Source organism: Atractosteus spatula, chromosome 2 (assembly GCF_055471065.1).
Source record: "Atractosteus spatula isolate fAtrSpa1 chromosome 2, fAtrSpa1.hap1, whole genome shotgun sequence".
NCBI classification, from domain to species: Eukaryota; Metazoa; Chordata; class Actinopteri; order Semionotiformes; family Lepisosteidae; genus Atractosteus; species Atractosteus spatula.
This window is the reverse complement of record NC_142707.1, coordinates 8,409,416-8,428,962: the sequence shown is the minus strand read 5'-3', so window position 1 is coordinate 8,428,962 and position 19,547 is coordinate 8,409,416. Positions and strand designations below refer to the sequence as shown.

Below are 19,547 nucleotides of genomic sequence, written 5' to 3'. Positions count from 1 at the left end.
TGACCCACCCGCCTCAATGTACTAAAGGGAACTTTTAAATATATCCTCCAAGCACAATGAAATACTTAAGCACCCACAGAAAAAATAAGTTTGGAACATGTTTTATGTTGAATAAAATCAAACTTGTTTTTAAAATTTATTTTAGCATGAACCTGAGCAGCACTTTGAAAGGCAGTCAACTTCAAACGTGTTGACATTTTTAAAAATATGATTTTTCATGGTAAAATCACTTCTTACAATACAGCTTTTACTCCCCTTACCAAAATCAACAGTGACACTAATAACAGAACATTCCTCTTTCACCACAGAGGGCAGAACATGAATCCAGGTATTTCTCTAAATCTTTTCAAAGAAACAAGCAAAAATAAGTGGAGATGCTCGTGCCTGATTATAATCCTGATTGGCACAATCAGGTTTGAGGATGTCAAACTCTTAAACAAAACCAGTTATCGACAGACCTGACAATGATCCTGGAAACCTGGTAAAACTAATCAATTACAATAAACCCTAAAATACACATAACATCTTTATTCTTCTACATGCAGTTTACAAAGCTTTTTTAATCCAAACTCAAATTTGTTATCTGCTGTGCTGCCCTTTGCAAGATTTTTTTATAGTAAATTTATAGCAACAAGACCATGTGGGCACAGAGGAGAAGAAAACACCAATAAGGCCTGATGGTTGTCCTGGTCCAGGCAATCATGTTTTTAAACGTCATGAGCCATCATGAGCCGTCTCTTCCAAGCCCAAGGTAGGATTCCTAGCCTCCTGGGCATGTCGTCGGAGTTATCCAAGTGAAGTGCCATCTCATTCTGATGTCACAGGCTGTCGTCAGGACACGCAAGCTCAGCCGCAGATCCCAGCGTCAGGATCCGCCCAGCTTGAAAACCATCACTCAACTCTCCGCGAGATGGAAATCTAAAAAGGTCCTCTGTGGGGAGAACCCTTATCTGAAGTGGAAGGGAACCCTGTAACAGCGAAGTGACCCCAAGTGTCCAGTCATGGCTATAGTATTCCTGACTCCCGGGGGGACTGGACTGTCTGTGAACCTGTGAGTCCATCAGTCCTGCACTCTATCTACACAAACAGATCCCATCATTTTTTCAAGATGAACAAGACCCAGAATGGAAAGCCCACTGCTCGCTCAAAACCAGGGCTTACACATGGACTGATATTTATAAAAAAAACAATAAATCACAGTTTAACATAAAAAAAACAAATCTGAGTAAACACTACATAACACACTAGAACTTTTTTAGCACCAGAATGACCACTGGACAGTTTCTCTTCAATGCAAAGGTCAAAGGTGAAATACCCCTTTAGATCAATACCCCAGAACAAAATGGCATTCAAACATCTTTTTTTACCAAAATTTATTTACAGATTTTGGGGAGTTCTCCTTATTAAATATAATGACAAGACAAAATACAAAAGGGCACCTGACACGGTTGGCAACTGTCAGACTGGCGGTGGAGATGACGCAACAAATTTTAAGAACCGTAAAAGAAGATTTTTTAGAGAGAAAAACAAATGGAAAAACAATTGCTCTAGGTGACTTTCACAGTCCACTGTTGTGAGCACCCATGTGTGTGGTTTTATAAAGCCAGCAGTGGAGAAATGTATCGTTTGTATAGATGAGATTAAAACAAAACTAAAAGACCTCGCTCTGCCGAGACCCGGCTCCCTGTGTGGACCTGAGCAGCACTGCTCTCACGCCCCCATGTGGCTGTTTTCCTCTTCGCTCTCTTGTCTCTTCCAGATCTGCAAACGCAACACTTTATAATGACGTCTGGTCACAGCACATGAATTAGAGCTTCTCAGTGGAACAAGCTCAGAATCAGTTAAGGTTGATTTTAATAATGAGTGTTAGGCATAGTAAAAGCACAAGATAGGTTACTGTAATTATATAAAAAATACATGGGCGAGATAGACAGTTAAATTAAACAGGGAACTGATAAACAGTCATATTGCCCTGGAAAAATACTTGGATGTTTTAATGTGTACCTGAATATTGAAAAGAACATTTTCATGTTTGCAAGAAATTGCATTTGGCAGAAAAGATAAATGTGCATTACAGCAAGTATACTGCACATACTGTCGGGGAGGGAAAATAAGGGACAGGTCACAACATGTGATACAAGCCACCCCCCCACTCCAGCACAGTCTCTACAGCACAGAGCACTACTTTATACATAACCACAGACAAACACCCAAACACAAAAGCTTTATTCTAACACAAACATATCCAGTCTGGTGTTTTACCTGAATATACGCCTCTGAAAGAGTGATCATCTGGGGCAGTATGTCAGTCACCTGCAGATCCTGCAGTTCGTACCACTTCCCAGTCCCCTGTGAAAGAGACCACAGCACGCTGTTACTAACCTGCCTGCCGCACTTCCATTGCACAGATCATCTCGAGAGACAGTACACACTTCTGCATTTTGGAGGGGGGTGGGGGGGGGGGGTATTATGATGACTCCTAAATGATTTTTCAGTAATAACTTTTAACCCTACCACCAACATTTCAGAAGTATTCTGTTCCATTTGACAACACGAAAGGACTGCAATGGGGAATGATGGAAGTACAGAATCTTTCACATCTCTCTGCAACCAAATACACTCGGCTCGAGACTGAGAAGGCCTCACTGCGAGCGGTTCACAAGACAGAGCAGCTCTCACATGATGCAGCACGTGGATTCGGTACGCCCCCTCATTGGGCTTCCCATCATGCACCACGTTGGCCACCAGGTCATAGGTCGTGTGCTTCTCCGTGACCTGGGCTTCCTCGGTCAGGTACTCCCGCAGGTCCACGTTCCTAACAAACACACGCCGGCCAGTCAGCCCCTCAACAGTTCTCAGAAGGTCCCAAGAGACATTTCAGTTTCGTGCAGTTCCAAAATAACCATTACGCTACACTGCAAAACTGATGCAGTCACGGAAATGTTCATGTTTTGAATTGTTTAAAAAAAATTCTTAAAAAGGATTTTATTTCAATAAAAAGAGGGGTTTTTATGGGGGGGGGGGCTACATGATGCAATACCCTGTTCATATGATTTATCTCTCGCAGGTGTAATGATGTTCAGATGCTCTCCAGGTTTAAGTTCATCTCTGCCCTGCCCGGAATGAAACAGGCTACAGGGTGTTCAACTGCGAACGACCTTATCTCCGTGGAAAGTGCAGTGCCCAAGCGGCCGGAGGTGACAGGTACTCACGTGATAGGGAAATTGACGATGGTGGGGTTCTTTTCCACAAAGAAGTTGTTTTTGGTGAATCTCTTGATGCAGAAGATGAGATACGGAGGTAGTTTGGTCAAGTGGAACTTCTTCAGGAAGTTCTCCTTGTAGGTCTTGTACTCCTAGAAGGGAGAAGATAGACATCACTGAAAGAAGCCACTGCACAGGGCTGGACTGACAAAACCTATTCCGACTGCCTCTTGAGCCACAACAAAGAACATATTAGATGCACAGCACACAAGTGCAGTTTCACACTTTGCTCCAGTAAGTAAAGAAAGGTAATGTCCGTACCAGGTGAACTGCAGCTCATCAGGACAGAACTCATCCTGATTTCTGTAGAGTTAAATGGACTAGAGAGCACATGCCCGCTCCCCTCACCCAGGATGGGATGGTGGTCCACTGTGGGGATGACCCCCAAGCAATTATAGAGCTGAGTGGACAGGCACACCTGGTGTGCAGTACCAGCAAGAGTCTCCAGCAGTGACTTGAACCCACAACCCGCCCGTTGAGAGGTCAACAGTTTACTCACTGTGCTACACCGCCTCTGCACCTGTAAGTATCTCAACCCTATTACACACTCACCTGTTATCAGAAAGCCAGAGTCTGCCCCAGTAAAAAGCACAGGGCTCAGTGAGGAACAGGAGCCCACACACCTGCTTCACCCTGAATGGGTCCCCAGTGCATCATGGGCCCGCCGATAAAGGGATAACTTGCAACTGCCAATCATACCCAGAGAGCATGTGCTTGGGAGATGGCTACCTGCTACCCACCTGCATCCCCCTGGTCTTAGTATGGTCAAATGTAAATACCAAGACTCATTTTAAGGATAGTATGGTTTATATTCCAAATTTACACAAGGTTTTTGATTTTGTTCATCCATCTTCTTACTGCTTTATCACCGGGTCACTGCTGAAGCCTATGGAAGCTTTTTTGGTTTTGTGTGCGGCAAAATCCATAAACCCTACAAAAATCCCCACAAAAACTAACATCTTTTGTTATAGACCTTCATAAAACACGTGCCTTGCTAAAGAGTGCAGCACTTTGCTCCTCATGTTTAGCAGTTCACACGTCATGAAACACATTTTGCAAATTGGGGAGGCTGTTAGAAAGAGGTGTCAGCACAATTTCACTGTCGCTCTGATTTTGGGAGTTATGGGACCATCGCCCAGGACACGCAGGAGAGCAGCGCCGTACCTTCTCAGTGATGCCGTTGAACTTGCCCAGGATGTTGAAGAGGGGGACCTGGGGGATGATGAGCTGCTCCTTCTCATCCTTGTAGAGAGGGGCAGTGGGCAGGTCGAGGGTCAGGTACAGGAAGGTGGACTCGGACATCTTCTCTTGGTACTCCTCGTTGGCCAGCAGAGCCTCCTTCTCCTCCGCCGGCTGGGGGAGGGAGAGACAGAGCGAGAGAACAAAAAAAGAACACTCGTTTTTGGACAGTTCATCATCATTTACCCAGATCCACCAATGGTGTTTTTAATATCGATTTACAGTCAGCGTATGGAAAACAAGCATTAAAACTAACAAGTTTTAAAGCTTTAGAAATACCCAAATGCATCAATCTGTAGAACTACAACTGTAATCATGGACACATAAAAAAACTAGGGAAATGTCTGCAGTCCCTTCTATTGATTTTGGAGTTATCAGGCAGGTCAAACAGAGTCAATATTTTGCCCACCGGGAACACACTGCATGTTGTGGCTGGGGGTCGTACTCACCAAGTCAGGGTGGGGCAGTTTCTTGGAGAAGATGCGCATGGAGCCCTGGAAAGCCTGGGTTATTATTGCTGCAATGAGGAAGAATGGCATCAGCTGCTGTTCAATGTCTAGCACCTTGTTCTTTGGTGTAAAAACATATTCAATTGGGATTTAAAAAATGCACTTAGTACTCTTCATTTATAAAACTTATTGCCCATATTAAAAACTAAAACAGTACAGTAGGATCTCGACATCTGCAAGTTTAACATTCGCAAATTCACTTATTTACAATTCTGTCAGGTCGACAGGTCGAATCATGTGTTGGAAGAGTAGAGCAGAATAAAACTTAGCTGAAGGCTGTTAACTACAACTGTAAAATAAGCGGCGGAACAGATCAGCTCATGAGTGAATCTCTCCCTGCTCCCTGCCCAAGCACCCACTCCACAGCATCTCAATATCAACAAACACTCCAGGTTCTGCGTCAGCAGTGTGTGGAATGACAGGCTGGAGATGACTTTACAGGCTCATTGACAGTCTTATTGTCCATCTCATTACAGTGGGGCGTGCTAATCATGGAGGCACAGAGAGAAAGTGTAGGCTGGCCTGAGGAGGGATTCATGTTGTTTTAAATGATTATTAGAAGTTTGTGATCACTGTTGTGTCTTCTGGTTGATTAAATGTTATTTAAATAATGAGGGTTACTTGTGTCTTTTAACCACACATACTATATACTGTAGTACATTATGCAACAGTAGAGCAGTGGACTTTCTTATATATGAGAATTTGGCTATTCGCAATGGTTCTCTGCACAGAACACTAGGGAATGTTGAAACCCTACTGAACATATCATCATTATACTAAACACTAGCTCCAAGGCTCAACTGTGATGAATGGTAAAGTCATCAGAGTAAATTGGGAGACATTCGGGAAAATCAACACTTTAATAGCTAGTGTGGGTAGAATTACCCACATGCATGACATTTTAAATCACTTAAAAGACGGAGAAGGTGTCAGGTTTGAAAAACTGCCTGTTTTACAACAATGAAGACCACTGACTGATGTTCAGATTTAACCTGTTTCACAGTTTATTCCCTGGTGCACTGCACGACTGTTCTGAGCCAGTGCAACTCACAAGGCTTCTTCTTTGTTCCACCAAGAGCACCATGCAGGGCGTTCAGGAACCAGGACAGGAAATCCACAGCATCTCCTGCAGACAGAAAACACACAACCCCACGTCAGCGTCACATGCCTACACCGGGAATAGGAGCAGCCCTAGGAAAGCACTTTGATCATCTCTCCTGGTCAGCAGAGTGGTGTGGAGGATTGCACTGCCACCTCATGGCTCTCAGCTCCTGGGACCTGGTCTCGATTTCAGCTTCGGGTACTTTTTATGTACAGTTTCCGTGTTCAACCTGCATCTCCCACCTCTCAAAGACATGTTAGCTTTATTACACAGAGCATTTCTGTGTACATGTTCTGAGACAGACTGGTGTTCTGCCCAGGGTGATCTCATCTTGTGCACTGTGCGTTCCCTCCCCAAGGAGAGACCTCAGTCGTTGCTTAACACAGTTGTAAATCTGTAATTTAGGCAAAGACCATGCATTCTAATCTGACCTATTTTACAGACAATCAGAAGCAGATATTGATCTTCTAGATTCTACAAAGTAAACCTATTACCTTGATTTACAACAAAAATCATTCAATTTAGCTCTCAACACCTTAATGGACAGGAGCAATGTTTGCCGAGAAGTATTATAATACGTTTTTACCCTGTTTGGTGATCTGGAAGTTCTTCTTACTGCACAACACCACAGCCTGTAGCATCTCATGGGGAGAGACATGAGCCTTGAAGTTGCGTGGGTTCCACAGTTTCCTCATCAGCTCCCCAAATCTCTGCACCAACAGGAACATGATATCCCCAGGGGGCCTCTTGATGGACTTGTAGTTCTCCTCCTCTAAAAAGTAGTTCCTCAGTGGGGGCACGTTGGACAGAGCCTGCAGAAGCATTGCAACACAACACAGGGACCATGAGGACCTTCTAATTATGCAACCATACCAACTGACTCAGAGCCTGGTTGCACCATCACTGAGCACTCACTCCTGTCCAGCAGTTAAAAGCACTGCCAAAACACCTGGTGCAGAACACAGATATGTCTCATTCACATCTTCAGACATTTTGCTTCATCTCATTAAAGGAGAAAATGCAAAGATGACCAGTTAGAAACGTCTCACTGGTACTTTCATGTTGTAGTGAAGATACATATAAACACATCCTGTGGCTCTACCAAATGAGTTAGATGGCCTAAATGACCTCCTTTTGTTTGTAACCACTTTTACATTCTAAGATCTGAGCAAAACATGTTTATTCCCCATTCCAGAATTCCAAACTGCCCACGTTTTTACACCCGATTCCAGATTTACAGATGCACCTTACAGAAGCTACCAGTTCTTTTGTGCATTTTTTTCTATAAATTAAATACATTCAAATAGCTAAATTAAATAAATAAACAAATGGCTTAAAAAGGCAAGGAGGGAACCCTCCAAGTGGAGACTGATCAATCCAGCTTGTATCAGGCGTAGAGAAAGAAAAATAACCTGTAAGCAGCTGCTTACAGAATAACAGGGAAGAAGCCATGCACAGCAACATGCATGTTAGAAATATTAGCAGATGTTTCCCTGCCTTCCTAAGCGAGGCTCACCTGCAGGACCACATTGGCATAGTCGTTGGCCTTGATGTTGTTGAGCCCCACGATGCCTGGCAGGTACGTGGTGCCGTCGTAGGCACGGTACAGCTTGCCTTGCTTGTCCAGGTTTGCGATGTGCTGCTTGGTGAAAGTGGGCTTCAGGACGTACTGGAAACACAAGAATAACGTGCAGGACTGCTTAACACGGAGAGGGTCAACACTGGTGGTCTCTGTTGCAATGTACCGCAGAGCGATCCAGATTCTTTTTCATGTTAATACATTTTCTGTTCTGAAGAGGAGATGATGTTAATTGCTAGTCATCATTAAACATATAGTTTTTATTTTAGACACCTGTAGACATTATACAAGTTTAGAAGCTTAACAACTACTCTTCACTGCTGGCCAGGCAAACAGTAATGAATAAAGAAGGCAGCAAGGATACGTCCTGCCTACATCAGCCTTCCTGCACATTCCTAAACATGATCAAAATTGTATCCATTTGATCATATTGTCACATGTATCCATTTTCTAACTACTTCATCCAATACAGGGTCGAAGGGGAGCTGGAGCCTATCCCAGCAAGCAAAGAGCACAAGGGGGGGATACACCCTGGACAGGACACCATTCCATTGCAGGGTACAAAATTACACAATAATCACGTATACAGTAAAAAAATACTATTTGTTGTTTTTTTTGACTGATCTACCACCACATTATGTTCTCAAAAGTGAAGACAACTTGTAATCGAACAGTAAATCAAAGTAAAAGAGGGGTTGCGAGTTCCCACTCCTCACCGTGATATCCTCCAGGGACGAGTCGATGATCTCATAGTTGTCCGGCAGGCAGTAGAACTTGAGGGTGTGCAGGTTGAGGAAGACATGATGGGTGAACTGCACGCTGTGGGTGTAGGCATGGGACTTCAGTCCACGACCTGCACAGCGCAGCCAAAGCACAGGATCATTGTCCAGCAAGAACACTTCACACGCGCAGAGGTGTCCAACAGGCTCAGGGGTCAGCTAGCTAAGTCACCGCAAAGCTTGAATACTTCCTAAAATCAAGGCGGACCACTCTCTCTTACCAGTGAAACCAGGATTGATTCTGTCAGATCTAACTGTTGCTTAAACGTATAGTCAAATCTCCACCCAAACGGGCAAAAACTACTGAGTCAGAAGGATTGGTTCTAAGAGGTCATTTATGGCACTGACTTGAAAATGGTGTTATTATACTGTATCCTTCCATTTTCAGTAAGTACTTCACCCTGAGGAAGATTGCAGTGAACCAGAGCCCAACCGGGCAGACACAGGAGGCAAAGCCTGGCATATCCTGTGAGGATCACCAGTCCACAGAGGGGCCCACACACACTTCCACTCATGCATGCGCATAGGAAATGAGTTAGAGAGGTCAGTTCATCTGGAGAACACGTCTTTGGGCTGTGGGGAGGAAACCCATCCGGAGAATGGAGATGTGAAAGGCACACAAGATCCTCTGCACTCACCTTGGAAATATTTCCCACAAATGAGGCAGGCGTAGACGTTAATGTGAGAGAGGGAAATGGAGCACAGCTTTTCAAAATCGAAGTCCAACACACTCCTAGGAGGAAAAAATCAAGAAAGAGTATGTTGTCATTCTCTACCAAGCTTTACAACAGCATTTCTGCCACATTCTTTATCTTTCTCTTCGGAAGCACTGTGCCTGCTCCTTTCCTTTGCTTGCCTCCTGCGGCATCTTCCAAAAGACGATAAAAAGTCCCAACATTAAAATGTGTAATGACTAATGCGGCATTAATATCTGCTTCTATCTGGAACAAACTGCAGAGGCTATGGGGTTGAATGCCGCATCAACAACTCAAATAGCAGAGTCGCTCACATCAGAAAGCTGGACATACGTCGAATCAGAAGTGACCCAGATGAACATGGTACCTCTCAATTTTATTTGCACTTCCCTGTACTTTCCACTTGTATCCTCTGTTTTATGTTGCACTATAATATCACTTTATTAGCCACATACAATTTCTTGCATTAGGAATGTGTCTATTGATTCTTCAGAATGGCTTTGAGGATTTTAAACACTTGAATCAGGCTCCTCGTAGTCTTCTCCGTTCAAGACAAAAAAGTTCAGTTCTTTTAATGAACAGTGTAAGATACCCATTTTATGTACTTCTCTGGACTGATTTCAGATCAGCAATAACTTTTCTGTATTGTGGTGTATTCAGCTCTAATGATAATCACTATGATCTCATGTGTAAAAAAAAAAACTAAATTTATCTGGTTGGAGTTTTATCCAAAGTGACATGTCTCTGCAGCCATTTACCCAGCTGGGTATTTTACTAGAGAAACTCGGGTGAAGTATCTTGCTCAACTGCAGTGCCCCATCTGGAATTTTAACCTTTTCTGCATTTACGAGTTCTGAACTCTAACCGCTCCTACCCATTTACAGATTCGCACAGCCTGAACGGCCTTCAGTGGAGGAAAAAGTTGTTCCAACCATTCAGCGACCCCCAAGGTTTAGGAAAAGTGAGTCCTGACAAAAACTGCAGACCATTTCCTCCACGCATGCCTCTGAAAACAAATTAATAACGCAAACCAATGAACAGTTCGATCAGCTGTTGTCGGCATTTCTCTTAACTCACCTGTTGATAGTGTCCAAATACGGGCAATGTCGACTCCTGAGATCTTCAGCAACATCCTGTGAGCGTCCGGCTTTGGCTGGGACTGGTTGAAACAGTGAATACAGTGTTATCAGCTACACTAATGTTTACCGGTATTAAAATGGAGTACCAACAAGCAGAATAAAGTCGTCTGATTGTTGTCCAAATTGCTCATGCATAAGCTAACTGCTCAAAAGCAAGACAAAACAGAGACGGTCTAGAAAAGTGTATCAGTTGACAATGAATTCAAAACGTCTGTTTCTCTGCAACAGACTACACCACGGCTTTAGCCCTCAGCGAAACGTCGGGAAAGTGGGATTTTGTAAAACTTTACAACATCGTTCCCCTCATTTCCACAGCCGATTTTCCAGCCTACGCTTCCGAGTATTTTATTTGATAGAAACTGCAAAGTATGAAAAGCTCTTCTGTTTTAGATATAGAAATGCATATGAAAAATCTACAGCCGTAAAGCAGCTTTCCGTATACCTCTTGTAGTTTATTCAATATGCTTACCCTCATCCTCCCCATCTTCCAGCTCCGGATTCCTCTCCCGCTTCAATGACACCATGTTCCTTCACAAACCTACACTGATGAATGAATAACTGTGATAACTTTTTTGAAAATAATAATGTATTGATAAAACTCCCGGTTGTTTGAAACCATTCAATGACCACTCTCTCGCACACCACGACTCAACATGAAGGCCAACTAAAGCCTAACCCAGAGTTCCGCGCTGAACTCTGGGGTGCTCGTAAACATTGCGGAGCATTGATTCATTTCGAAGTGAAAAGCTCCAGTTCTGTCAACATTGTCTTTATTTCACCCCTGGCATCTATTAACTATTATTTAAAAAGCTGAATTTTGTACTATACGTATCGCGGGATTATTTAACTACAAGAGGGAAAGAGGAAAATAATGCAACCGAAAAAGAATCTGGTACAACATGTTGAAAATACCTTACACATCCAAAGGCGATAAAACTCTAAACATATGTACAGGTATAAAGTACAGAAATGATAAATGTGAAACAGGGTGATTTCATGATTTAATTAGGTGTTCAACTTTTAGAAGGGAGAAGGCTCTAACAATTGCGCAACTCCGGATAACATTTGTGTTGGTCAGCAGGCTAGTGGCCCTGATCTTTTCATTCAGTTTTATGAGAACGTCTAGTGATGTACGATTGCCAGGACTACAGCTAAAGTTGGCGTAATTTTTTTTATCGGTTGCTATTTTTTACACTATTTGCTAGTACAAATAAAATGGAGGTGCTGCGAGAAGAAGAAGCATCGGTGGGCTCGGGGTTCGAGCCGCATACCAAATGCAAGCCTGGAGGCCGTTTAGACATGAACCACGGTTTTTTACACCACATTCGCAGGAACCAGATAGCCAGGTTTGACGAACATAGTTTAAAAGCCACATAAGTACTATAGAAGGGATCGAAATTTTGTTGGCCTTTTAGTTAAACTGATAACTTGTGTATCATTAAGCATAATAATTCTTCCTTAAGAGGTTACGCCTTCTGCTAAAGCCGTTTTGCACATGCGCATCTCGCTCCGCTAAATTGTTTCTCCCTGAGCAAGAAGACAAAATCGATAAACTGTTCTTAATTCACTCAAATTATAGGGCAAAAGGGCTTGTTTTGCTTTTTTAAGTCTCTGCGGTCCAGAAAGTAATTTCACTGTAAGTTGTCTGCTAAATAATAAAGTCAAGTACTACTGTAGTAATTACCCTCCATGCATTTCTTAAATCTACCATTTTCTAAATCACATTTAAGTTATTCTTTAAAAACTCTACAGGAAAAAAAAGTAAATTGTTGGTATAATTGGAATGTGAACCTTGTTGCGTGCTATATTTTTGTTGGCATCCAAAAATGAAATGGTACACGAAAGTGAAAGACTATGAACTAACCAGCCCTGTTTATTTCTTTAACTGCAGATGGAGTCTGCTTTCAGAAGTGAAATGAAAAGGTTTCAGCATGGTAGCTGTAATGCAGAATGGGTAACAGCTGGTTGCTTCCCCTGCAGAGGTGTCATGGTGTTTCTGTCTCCCCCTCAGAGATGATTATGACAAGGAGGTGAAGCAGGCGAAGGAGAAGCAGAAACGCAGACACAGCAACACGCCCAGCCGCCCGCGTCGCCCGGACATCCAGGTGTATCACCCTCGACGCAGGAGTAAGACCTTGCACAAACGTGCTCTCAGACTTCGCTTTAAAGAACAGCAAGAGAGCCCCGTCCATCAAGCCCACACTTAAGGGGGTGAACTGAGAATCCGAATGGCCTCTTCAAAAATCAAGCACGGACTTTTTGAAATAGATATTCTTCCTTCTTGGTTATGAGGAGAGAAAAAAACACGTTGTGCCAGTTATTAGCAGGTTCAGAGGGGCTGTAAAGTTAAAGCCAGAAGCATTTCTCCTTGTCCCCCTGCTCTGATCTGAAGTGTTTGGGTGGGGGGCAGCGTCGAGCCGAATCTTCTGTGCTGTTCCCCCCAGGTGCCTCGGAGCAGAACGCGGGGCCGGAGAACGAGGAATCGAACGACAGCAGCTCCAGTACGGAACCGGAGCACCAGGGCACGGAGCTGTTCTGCCTGGAATACGAAGCCGACAGCGGACAGATCACTTCTTTCGTCGTCTACAAGGTGAAGCCGAGTCACCGGTCTCATCTCATCAGTATCCCTTATTGTAGGCATGTGGGCTATTGGTCAGCCTCCCTGCTGTGACTTCATTCAAGCTGGTAACCCAGAAGGGTGTCATTCACACCCTCTGCTGTACCCACACATAAGCTGAATAATGGGGTGGAGCTGGGAGTTCAGTATTAAGGAGGTTTTATTAATGATGATGAGGGATGTGTAGCAGGTCCAGCAGTTCTTCAGTGCCAAACATTAAATTTGGGCAGTGCAGTGGCTCTGTGGCTAAGGATCTGCGCCTGTGGCTAGAAGGTTCCCAGTTCGTATCCCGCGGCCGACAGAGGAATCCTACTCCATTGGGCCCCTGAGCAAGGCCCTTAACCCCAACTGCTCCAGGGGCGCCGTATAAATGGCTAACCCTACGCTCTGACCCCAAGCTTCTCTCCCTGTCTGTGCATCTCACGGAGAGCAAGTTGGAGTATGGGACAAAACAAATTCCTAAAGCAAGAAATTGTTTCTGGCCAATAAAGTGATCTTATCTATTAAATGTTTCCTTTGGGACTTTTTCACCTCCTAGGTTGGCTTGATTGATGCGAATGCACACTTTTTGTTTTTTAGAAGCCATCAGTTTTTCCCTTGCTAGATTAACAGCACCCTTAGAACAGTCGTGTGACTTTCAAGTCGTTCAAGCAGGTTAGCATGCATAGGCTGCAAAGGAAGGAGTAATGGTGTATTCCCTGCTGAAAAGAAACACAACGTTTCGGCTGGCGGCTGTGACTTTGGATCTCTGTTGGCCGGGTGGGTGACGGACGTGCTCGTGTGTCTGCACCTGCAGGAGGACGAGCCCAACAAGGTGGTGGAGAAGGTGGCGGCCGCGAACGCGCTGGATGCAGCCATGCGGGCGGCGCTGAGGGCACGCGTGCAGGAGGAGATGGACAAGCGCCGGGACAAGCGCTGAGCTGGGCCAGCGGCGGGGGGAGGGCCGGGGCCTGGAATATCCACTGCAGCATCTAAGGGAAGGGGAAGGGGAGGGAGGGGGGAGTTTGGGGGGGGCGTCCAGTTCACAGTACCCCCGAGCCTCCGTCTTCAGCATGTCAGGCATGCAAATCGAACCCTTCCCCAGACTATGCCTGTCAAAAGAGGATGGCGGCTCACAGATCTTGTGAGTAAAGTGTTGACTGTCCTCCGATCAGAACAGTTACATTCTCGAGTTCTAGGAAACGGAGATCTCTTAAAGGCGAGAGTGCAATAAAAATAAAGCATCTCAGAACTGCAACAAGAAATCTGGAACAGGAGGATGATCGGGTTTAGCAGCCTTTGTGCCAAGACCCACTTCCCTTAAAAAATATCAATACTGGCAGACAGGATGTGTGGAATGCTGGTACAGCGATAGTTCCTCAGTATTGTATCTTGGGACATAGAGTTCGTTTGCTATAACTTGCTATACTGCTAAATGTCATCATAAGGTGACTAATCCATTACACCTAACAGTTTCTCAAATTGCAGCAGGTTTGCCATCAATGGATAAGCCTGACCACAAACTCATTGTTGTTTCATGCATTCCTTGTGTCATTATTTTTTTATTTTGTTTTGGTCAATTCAGTATCTTAATTTTATTCGGCCTGGAATTCTAGACTAAAATGGACAATAAAAAGTAACAGAAGTGAGAAAATGAATTTGTTAGGGTGTGATGTCAATGAAGTACACAGAAACAACAAACAGAAAGAAACAGCACATCATCCAGATAAGCTACTGATGTTCAGAGCTTTGTTCTTCTAAAGGAGAAGAATGTAATTCTGTTAAAATGTGAGTACATACAGATATGGGATACTGCTACTTATCTTTCTTGAGTGCGATGGTGGAGATCTTTCAGCCAAGGTGAAGAGAAACATTTAGGAAGTCATTTAATTGAATGGGACTTTTTTCATGTGCTTCTCATTGGCAGTTCTTCCTTTTGAACTCTTTCAGATTAACCCCCCAGTAATAAAAAGGATCCCAGATAGAAGTCATTGTCTTTGTTGACAGTTCCTTTTTATTCTCTGTTGAAAAATACATGCCTTTTATGCCATGTGATGGTCCATAACAGCATGATGTAACCTACATTTCCTTCGCCATCTAGAGAAGGAACTCTGGAATGGTTTCTACAAATGCTGAGACGCTTCAGTTGATATGTGTAATTCTGTGTTGGGATGTGTTTAACAGAAACAGTTTTGTGCTTTAGGTAGCTGGTATTCTTTGAAAATGTTGCCAGTATTTGTACGCAGCATAATTCAAGGAAAGAACTATTTTCTTATGTTTTGTTTTGAAGCTGAAAATCTCTTTATGTCCAGAAGTAGTTTTGCTTATTTTTGTGAATGAAGGCAGTTTTATTTAAAGATATTAAAAAAAATATTCAGTCTACCTGAAGCCTCAATTCTTATATTCATATAATGTTTTTGAAGCCCACATTTATATTCTTTAAAAACTGAGCATTTCTTTATGGGAGCATTGTCAGAAATTTGCAGGTAAGTGCCTCAGCATACAAGCAAGGCCCATATACAAAAAAGTGCAATGTAAATGCATAAATATTAAAAAAACAACATTATTTTTCTTAGCATACTGAACTCATAGCATACTATGGAACATGTCGTAATGTTAGTATTGTTTCAGTGGCAATTTCCACTTTGATCTGAGATGAACATGCACAATTTTGTCTTGCTGTGTAAAAGCAATAGTTCTCCTGATAGCTGTTTTGCAACCAATGTGCTATTGCCCATTCACTGTGTGGGGAGTATTGACAGAAATGTATACAACAGGCTACTTTACATTTACAGTATAAAATCAGATGTCATGATAGTATTTGTCCAGCAGAGGGCAATGTTCAATGCTTAAAATGTCTTTAAAGGAATGTCTTGCTACATATTGGAAAGTTTCTATCAGGCAGGACATAACATCCTGTAAATGAGAATTTCTTCTCAATTGACTTATCTGGTAAAATAATGGAATTACAAAAATCAGCTGTGTTGGACGTGCAGAGGTATTCTCAGGTATGGCCTTGCATGACACATTTCATGCAGCTTTTCTTCATCTGTTAGTGTGTTTTTGTTATTGCCAGAAACTCTTTCCAGCAGTAGTTACTTATGATGAATTACCATTTTTTGTAAGGTATGATTGTCAATTTATTCCTAGTAAAACAGCTAGCAGTTACATGACAATACAAGATGTAATTTTTAGTAGGAAAAGCAACAGCATAACAGCTTTTTACAAACCCACCTCATTTACAAATTTAACCTGAAGCAGAGACAGACATTTAAAATACCTGATACATGTTTATACAATTTGTATCAGATTCTTGCCAGACAATCTCCTGTATTGCATGTGGACATGCTGACAAAGTTGCTGTTTGACTACAAGCAGATATCATTGCTAATAACTGTGTGGAGTTTGTATGTTCTCCCAGTGTTTGTGTGGGGTTTTTCTGGGTGCTCCAGTTTCTTTCAGTGCAAAGATATACTGGTAGGTTAATTGGCTTTTGGGAAAATTGGCCCTTGTGTGAGTGTGTGTGTGCCCTGCTATGGACTGTCGCCTCCTGTCCAGGGTGTATCCTGCCTTGTGCCTGTTGCTTGCTGGGATAGGCTTCTGCTCCCCTGTAACCTTGGACAGGGGTAGGCAGTTAGAAAATGAATGGATGGCTAGCTTGCCCTTTTACAGCGCTATAGGAACCAGAACCACCTAAAGCAGGCCTGTCCCTGGTCCTGTGCAGCCCCAGTGCCGCAGGTCTTAGAGCTAGACGTAACCTTTAAAGATCTGGAACAATTTAACTATGACCTACCAAACAGCACCCCAAAAGTCTCATCCATGAAACACACAGCAAAACAGAACAAAAGGCTGTCTGAACCCAGGCTTAGAAAACTGCTGATTGAGATATCCACAAGAGATTAATTAATTGAATTAACACGCAGCACAAAATCGCTGACTCTACACCATACGAGGGGAGAGTGCTTTTTCCAAATTCCTCTTGGTGTTACACAACATTATTCCAGGTTGGTTCCATGATTGTGATTAGCGGAAATGTTCAGATATGCTTTGGATGTCCCCCACACCCAAACCCCACCCACACAGATAGATTTCAGCATCTCATGTGAGCAAAGAACTGGTTAAGTACAAATGCGCAGGTTTCCCCACCCCTCACACCACACCTCCCTCACGCCTCCTTTTCGCCTTGATCCCATTGGCTTCCAAGCTCGCCCAACGTGTTTTTGCCAAGGAAATTATGCAAGTATTGACTTTCATTGACGCCTTGTTTGATTTATGACATACACAGTAGTCGTGTGACTTACCAAGAGGACGTAACCTGAAACCGAGCTGCGTTCCTTCCGTATTCGACTTCCAAGGACAGTAGTGGAAGCCTGTTCTGATCAGGAGGTTTTTCTCGGCTCAGTTTTGAAAGTGCTCGTGTTCGGAGAGCAGGGAGCCCAGCGCTTTTCACGAGGCAGGTACTGGTGGTCCTGCACCAACCAAAGCGCAGGTCTAGTTTGGAAAACCAAAGCCTTCTCAAAATGTCCTTCTTCCAAAGCACTGCACCAATCGAATCGAAACATCAGAGACCAAAGCATTTTCAAGTTCACGCGTGAAACTGTCTATAATGTATGTGAATGTGGGTCTTCTGTGAAGACCAAAATAGCCACATTTCATATGCTGCCCATTACACCAGCTCCTGCTGTTTGAAAATCACATAACCAATTACCTCCAAACACGCTCAGCATCATTCTGGTGGAAATACCATGACCATTTGACACTTCATAATTCCTGCACGAACCCAGAAGCCTGCACGATTGCCATTTTGCTGTCCCAGTTTCAGTTGCCTCTGTCTTGGGAACTTCCTCTGCACCATATTAATTGAAGCTTGGCAGATTTCATGAAAAGCTGCTTCTGATTTGCACCTCTCAAGTTCTTGTGATCTTTTTCCCTCGGACAGCAAGTCATCAGCCACTTCACGGAACAGGACCTCTTGCACACACTGCTCTGGTTGAACTCACAACCTGGCCAATTTCATTCTAGCGACAATACAGGTAAAATGCTGGAAGTGAACTTCCTAGATGAACTACAATGACCACCTGACAGTAAACACTGCAACACAAAAACATACAACTGATGCTCAGCAGCCAGTCAGGAAGGAAATGATAATTCCATCTTTCCACTTTTGTCAGGAAATACATGAAGGTGCATTTTATAAAGCGGTATCTTAGTATTAAGTAAGGGTAGTGTCTGTGTGATGACTGGAGTCACACCCATTTCAACCTTTCAAGCAGGCTGTGTACTTAGAAGACACAAGTAATAGGTTTATTCCGTGCTGAAAAGAGAAGAAAGAAAACACAACGTTTCGGCCGTGGAGCCTTCACACCTTCCCTCGCACTCCTTTGCAGCCTACGCATGCTGACACAGATACCTGAACTGCTTAGAAGACAGTCTATAATAGAACAAATAGTAGCAGTAGAACTATGGTAGGCCAGACAAGAAGAAGTACTTCTTGTGGCCACAAGGTAATAAAAAGAAGTAGCCCATTATTTTAATAACTGGCTTTGTTCAGTAACATAAAATGATGTCTATACATATAAAAATATTACAATTATTAGTAGACTTCTGGCAGTTCACCTGCAAGGTGTGAATATTAGCTTATTCAAAAAGAAGGCTCATCCTTGCCCTCTCAGAATTGTCCATAAGCCTGTGGCAGCCTGTGTTCTGATACAGCAAGATTCTCAATGGAAGACTTATGTCGGTCTATATAATAGATGGAAAGCTATCAAAAGGGAAATAATTTCAATGAAACCAGCACTCCGTGCAAAGGCAAAATACAGAAAATATGTTGTGGCATAAAAATTGCCCTGGAGATCACTAAACATGGACCCATGTGAAGTGGCGTGGGCTGTGGTTCCACAATACTTCCAAAAGAATCCCAGCAAAAACCCACTTCCCAGGAGTCTGGCATGCAGCTTCTATGCCAGGGATGGGCTGCAGTCCAGCCGGCCTGGATCACTAATCTTATACAGTAAAAACAGTACTGCCTTGCATAATACAGAATGCCAAAGTCTTCTTGCTTCTAACCACCATTAAGTGCTGTGCTTGGTTTGGTATTTGTGGTAAAGATATGTTTTGATTTATCTGTCTCACAGAGTGAGTCTTTAATTAATTTAGTAATGTATTGCTTAATACAATATTCATTCCTTCTCAGGAAACTGCAACGTCCAGACTTCCAGAACACAGATTTAACTACAGTATGCCCTGATATGCATCATCCAGTTTTGTGCCTTTTTTAAAGGACCTGGGGCTAAACCTGAAATCTGGGAGAGACATTATTTTTAACAATTGAGCCTGAGCTAAAACCTGTACACTTTTCAACGACTTTCAAAACTTGTTTATGTTATGTGCTTCAAAATCAGAAAATCTACAGTATACCTTTTGAGAGCGTGTCTCATGTTTGATTGTTTTTCTGAGGGATTGTGGTGTTTGGGAGTGAAAATAAAGCCTGATTTAGAACAGTATTGAACATTCCTTGGGATTGGGTTCGCTGTAATTCTCTACCGGCTAAGGGCGGGAGGAGCAGACTGAACTGAGATGAGGGGCTCCAAACAGCTGCTCTGGCTTGAGCGAAAATCTTCCCGAGCTGTTTTGGGTGTTCGGTGAC

General features: G+C 43.2%; 2 protein-coding genes across 2 annotated transcripts; one reads left to right on the top strand and one right to left on the bottom strand.

The window, feature by feature from the left end:
- Window positions 1–125: 125 nt before the first annotated feature.
- On the bottom strand, window positions 126–10,961 carry usp39 (ubiquitin specific peptidase 39). Its single transcript, XM_088909143.1, has 13 exons — window positions 10,775–10,961; window positions 10,244–10,325; window positions 9,110–9,204; window positions 8,409–8,545; window positions 7,630–7,782; window positions 6,700–6,925; window positions 6,063–6,137; window positions 4,952–5,019; window positions 4,428–4,616; window positions 3,213–3,355; window positions 2,680–2,815; window positions 2,263–2,349; window positions 126–1,761 (listed from the first exon to the last, which is right to left on the bottom strand). The coding sequence occupies exons 1-13, from the start codon at window positions 10,827–10,829 to the stop codon at window positions 1,711–1,713; spliced, it is 1,497 nt and encodes a 498-aa protein (XP_088765269.1). The 5' UTR covers window positions 10,830–10,961; the 3' UTR covers window positions 126–1,710.
- A 408-nt stretch (window positions 10,962–11,369) lies between these two features.
- Window positions 11,370–15,281, top strand: c2h2orf68 (chromosome 2 C2orf68 homolog). The gene is made up of 4 exons (XM_088939901.1): window positions 11,370–11,651; window positions 12,317–12,432; window positions 12,750–12,895; window positions 13,719–15,281. Exons 1-4 carry the CDS (start codon window positions 11,521–11,523, stop codon window positions 13,839–13,841), a joined length of 516 nt encoding a protein of 171 aa, XP_088796027.1. The 5' UTR covers window positions 11,370–11,520; the 3' UTR covers window positions 13,842–15,281.
- Window positions 15,282–19,547: the final 4,266 nt, after the last annotated feature.

Excerpts from the sequence above, each read along its gene's own strand:
- c2h2orf68 (XM_088939901.1), top strand. The coding sequence starts at position 11,521 with ATGGAGGTGCTGCGAGAAGAAGAAGCATCGGTGGGCTCGGGGTTCGAG. Across the intron at positions 12,433-12,749 it reads GTATCACCCTCGACGCAGGA|GTGCCTCGGAGCAGAACGCG; the intron begins GTAAGACCTTGC and ends TGTTCCCCCCAG. Across the intron at positions 12,896-13,718 it reads CTTCTTTCGTCGTCTACAAG|GAGGACGAGCCCAACAAGGT; the intron begins GTGAAGCCGAGT and ends CTGCACCTGCAG.
- usp39 (XM_088909143.1), bottom strand. The coding sequence starts at position 10,829 with ATGGTGTCATTGAAGCGGGAGAGGAATCCGGAGCTGGAAGATGGGGAG. Across the intron at positions 5,020-6,062 it reads TGGAACAAAGAAGAAGCCTT|CAATAATAACCCAGGCTTTC; the intron begins GTGAGTTGCACT and ends TCCTCATTGCAG. Across the intron at positions 3,356-4,427 it reads TCAACGGCATCACTGAGAAG|GAGTACAAGACCTACAAGGA; the intron begins GTACGGCGCTGC and ends TCTCCCTTCTAG.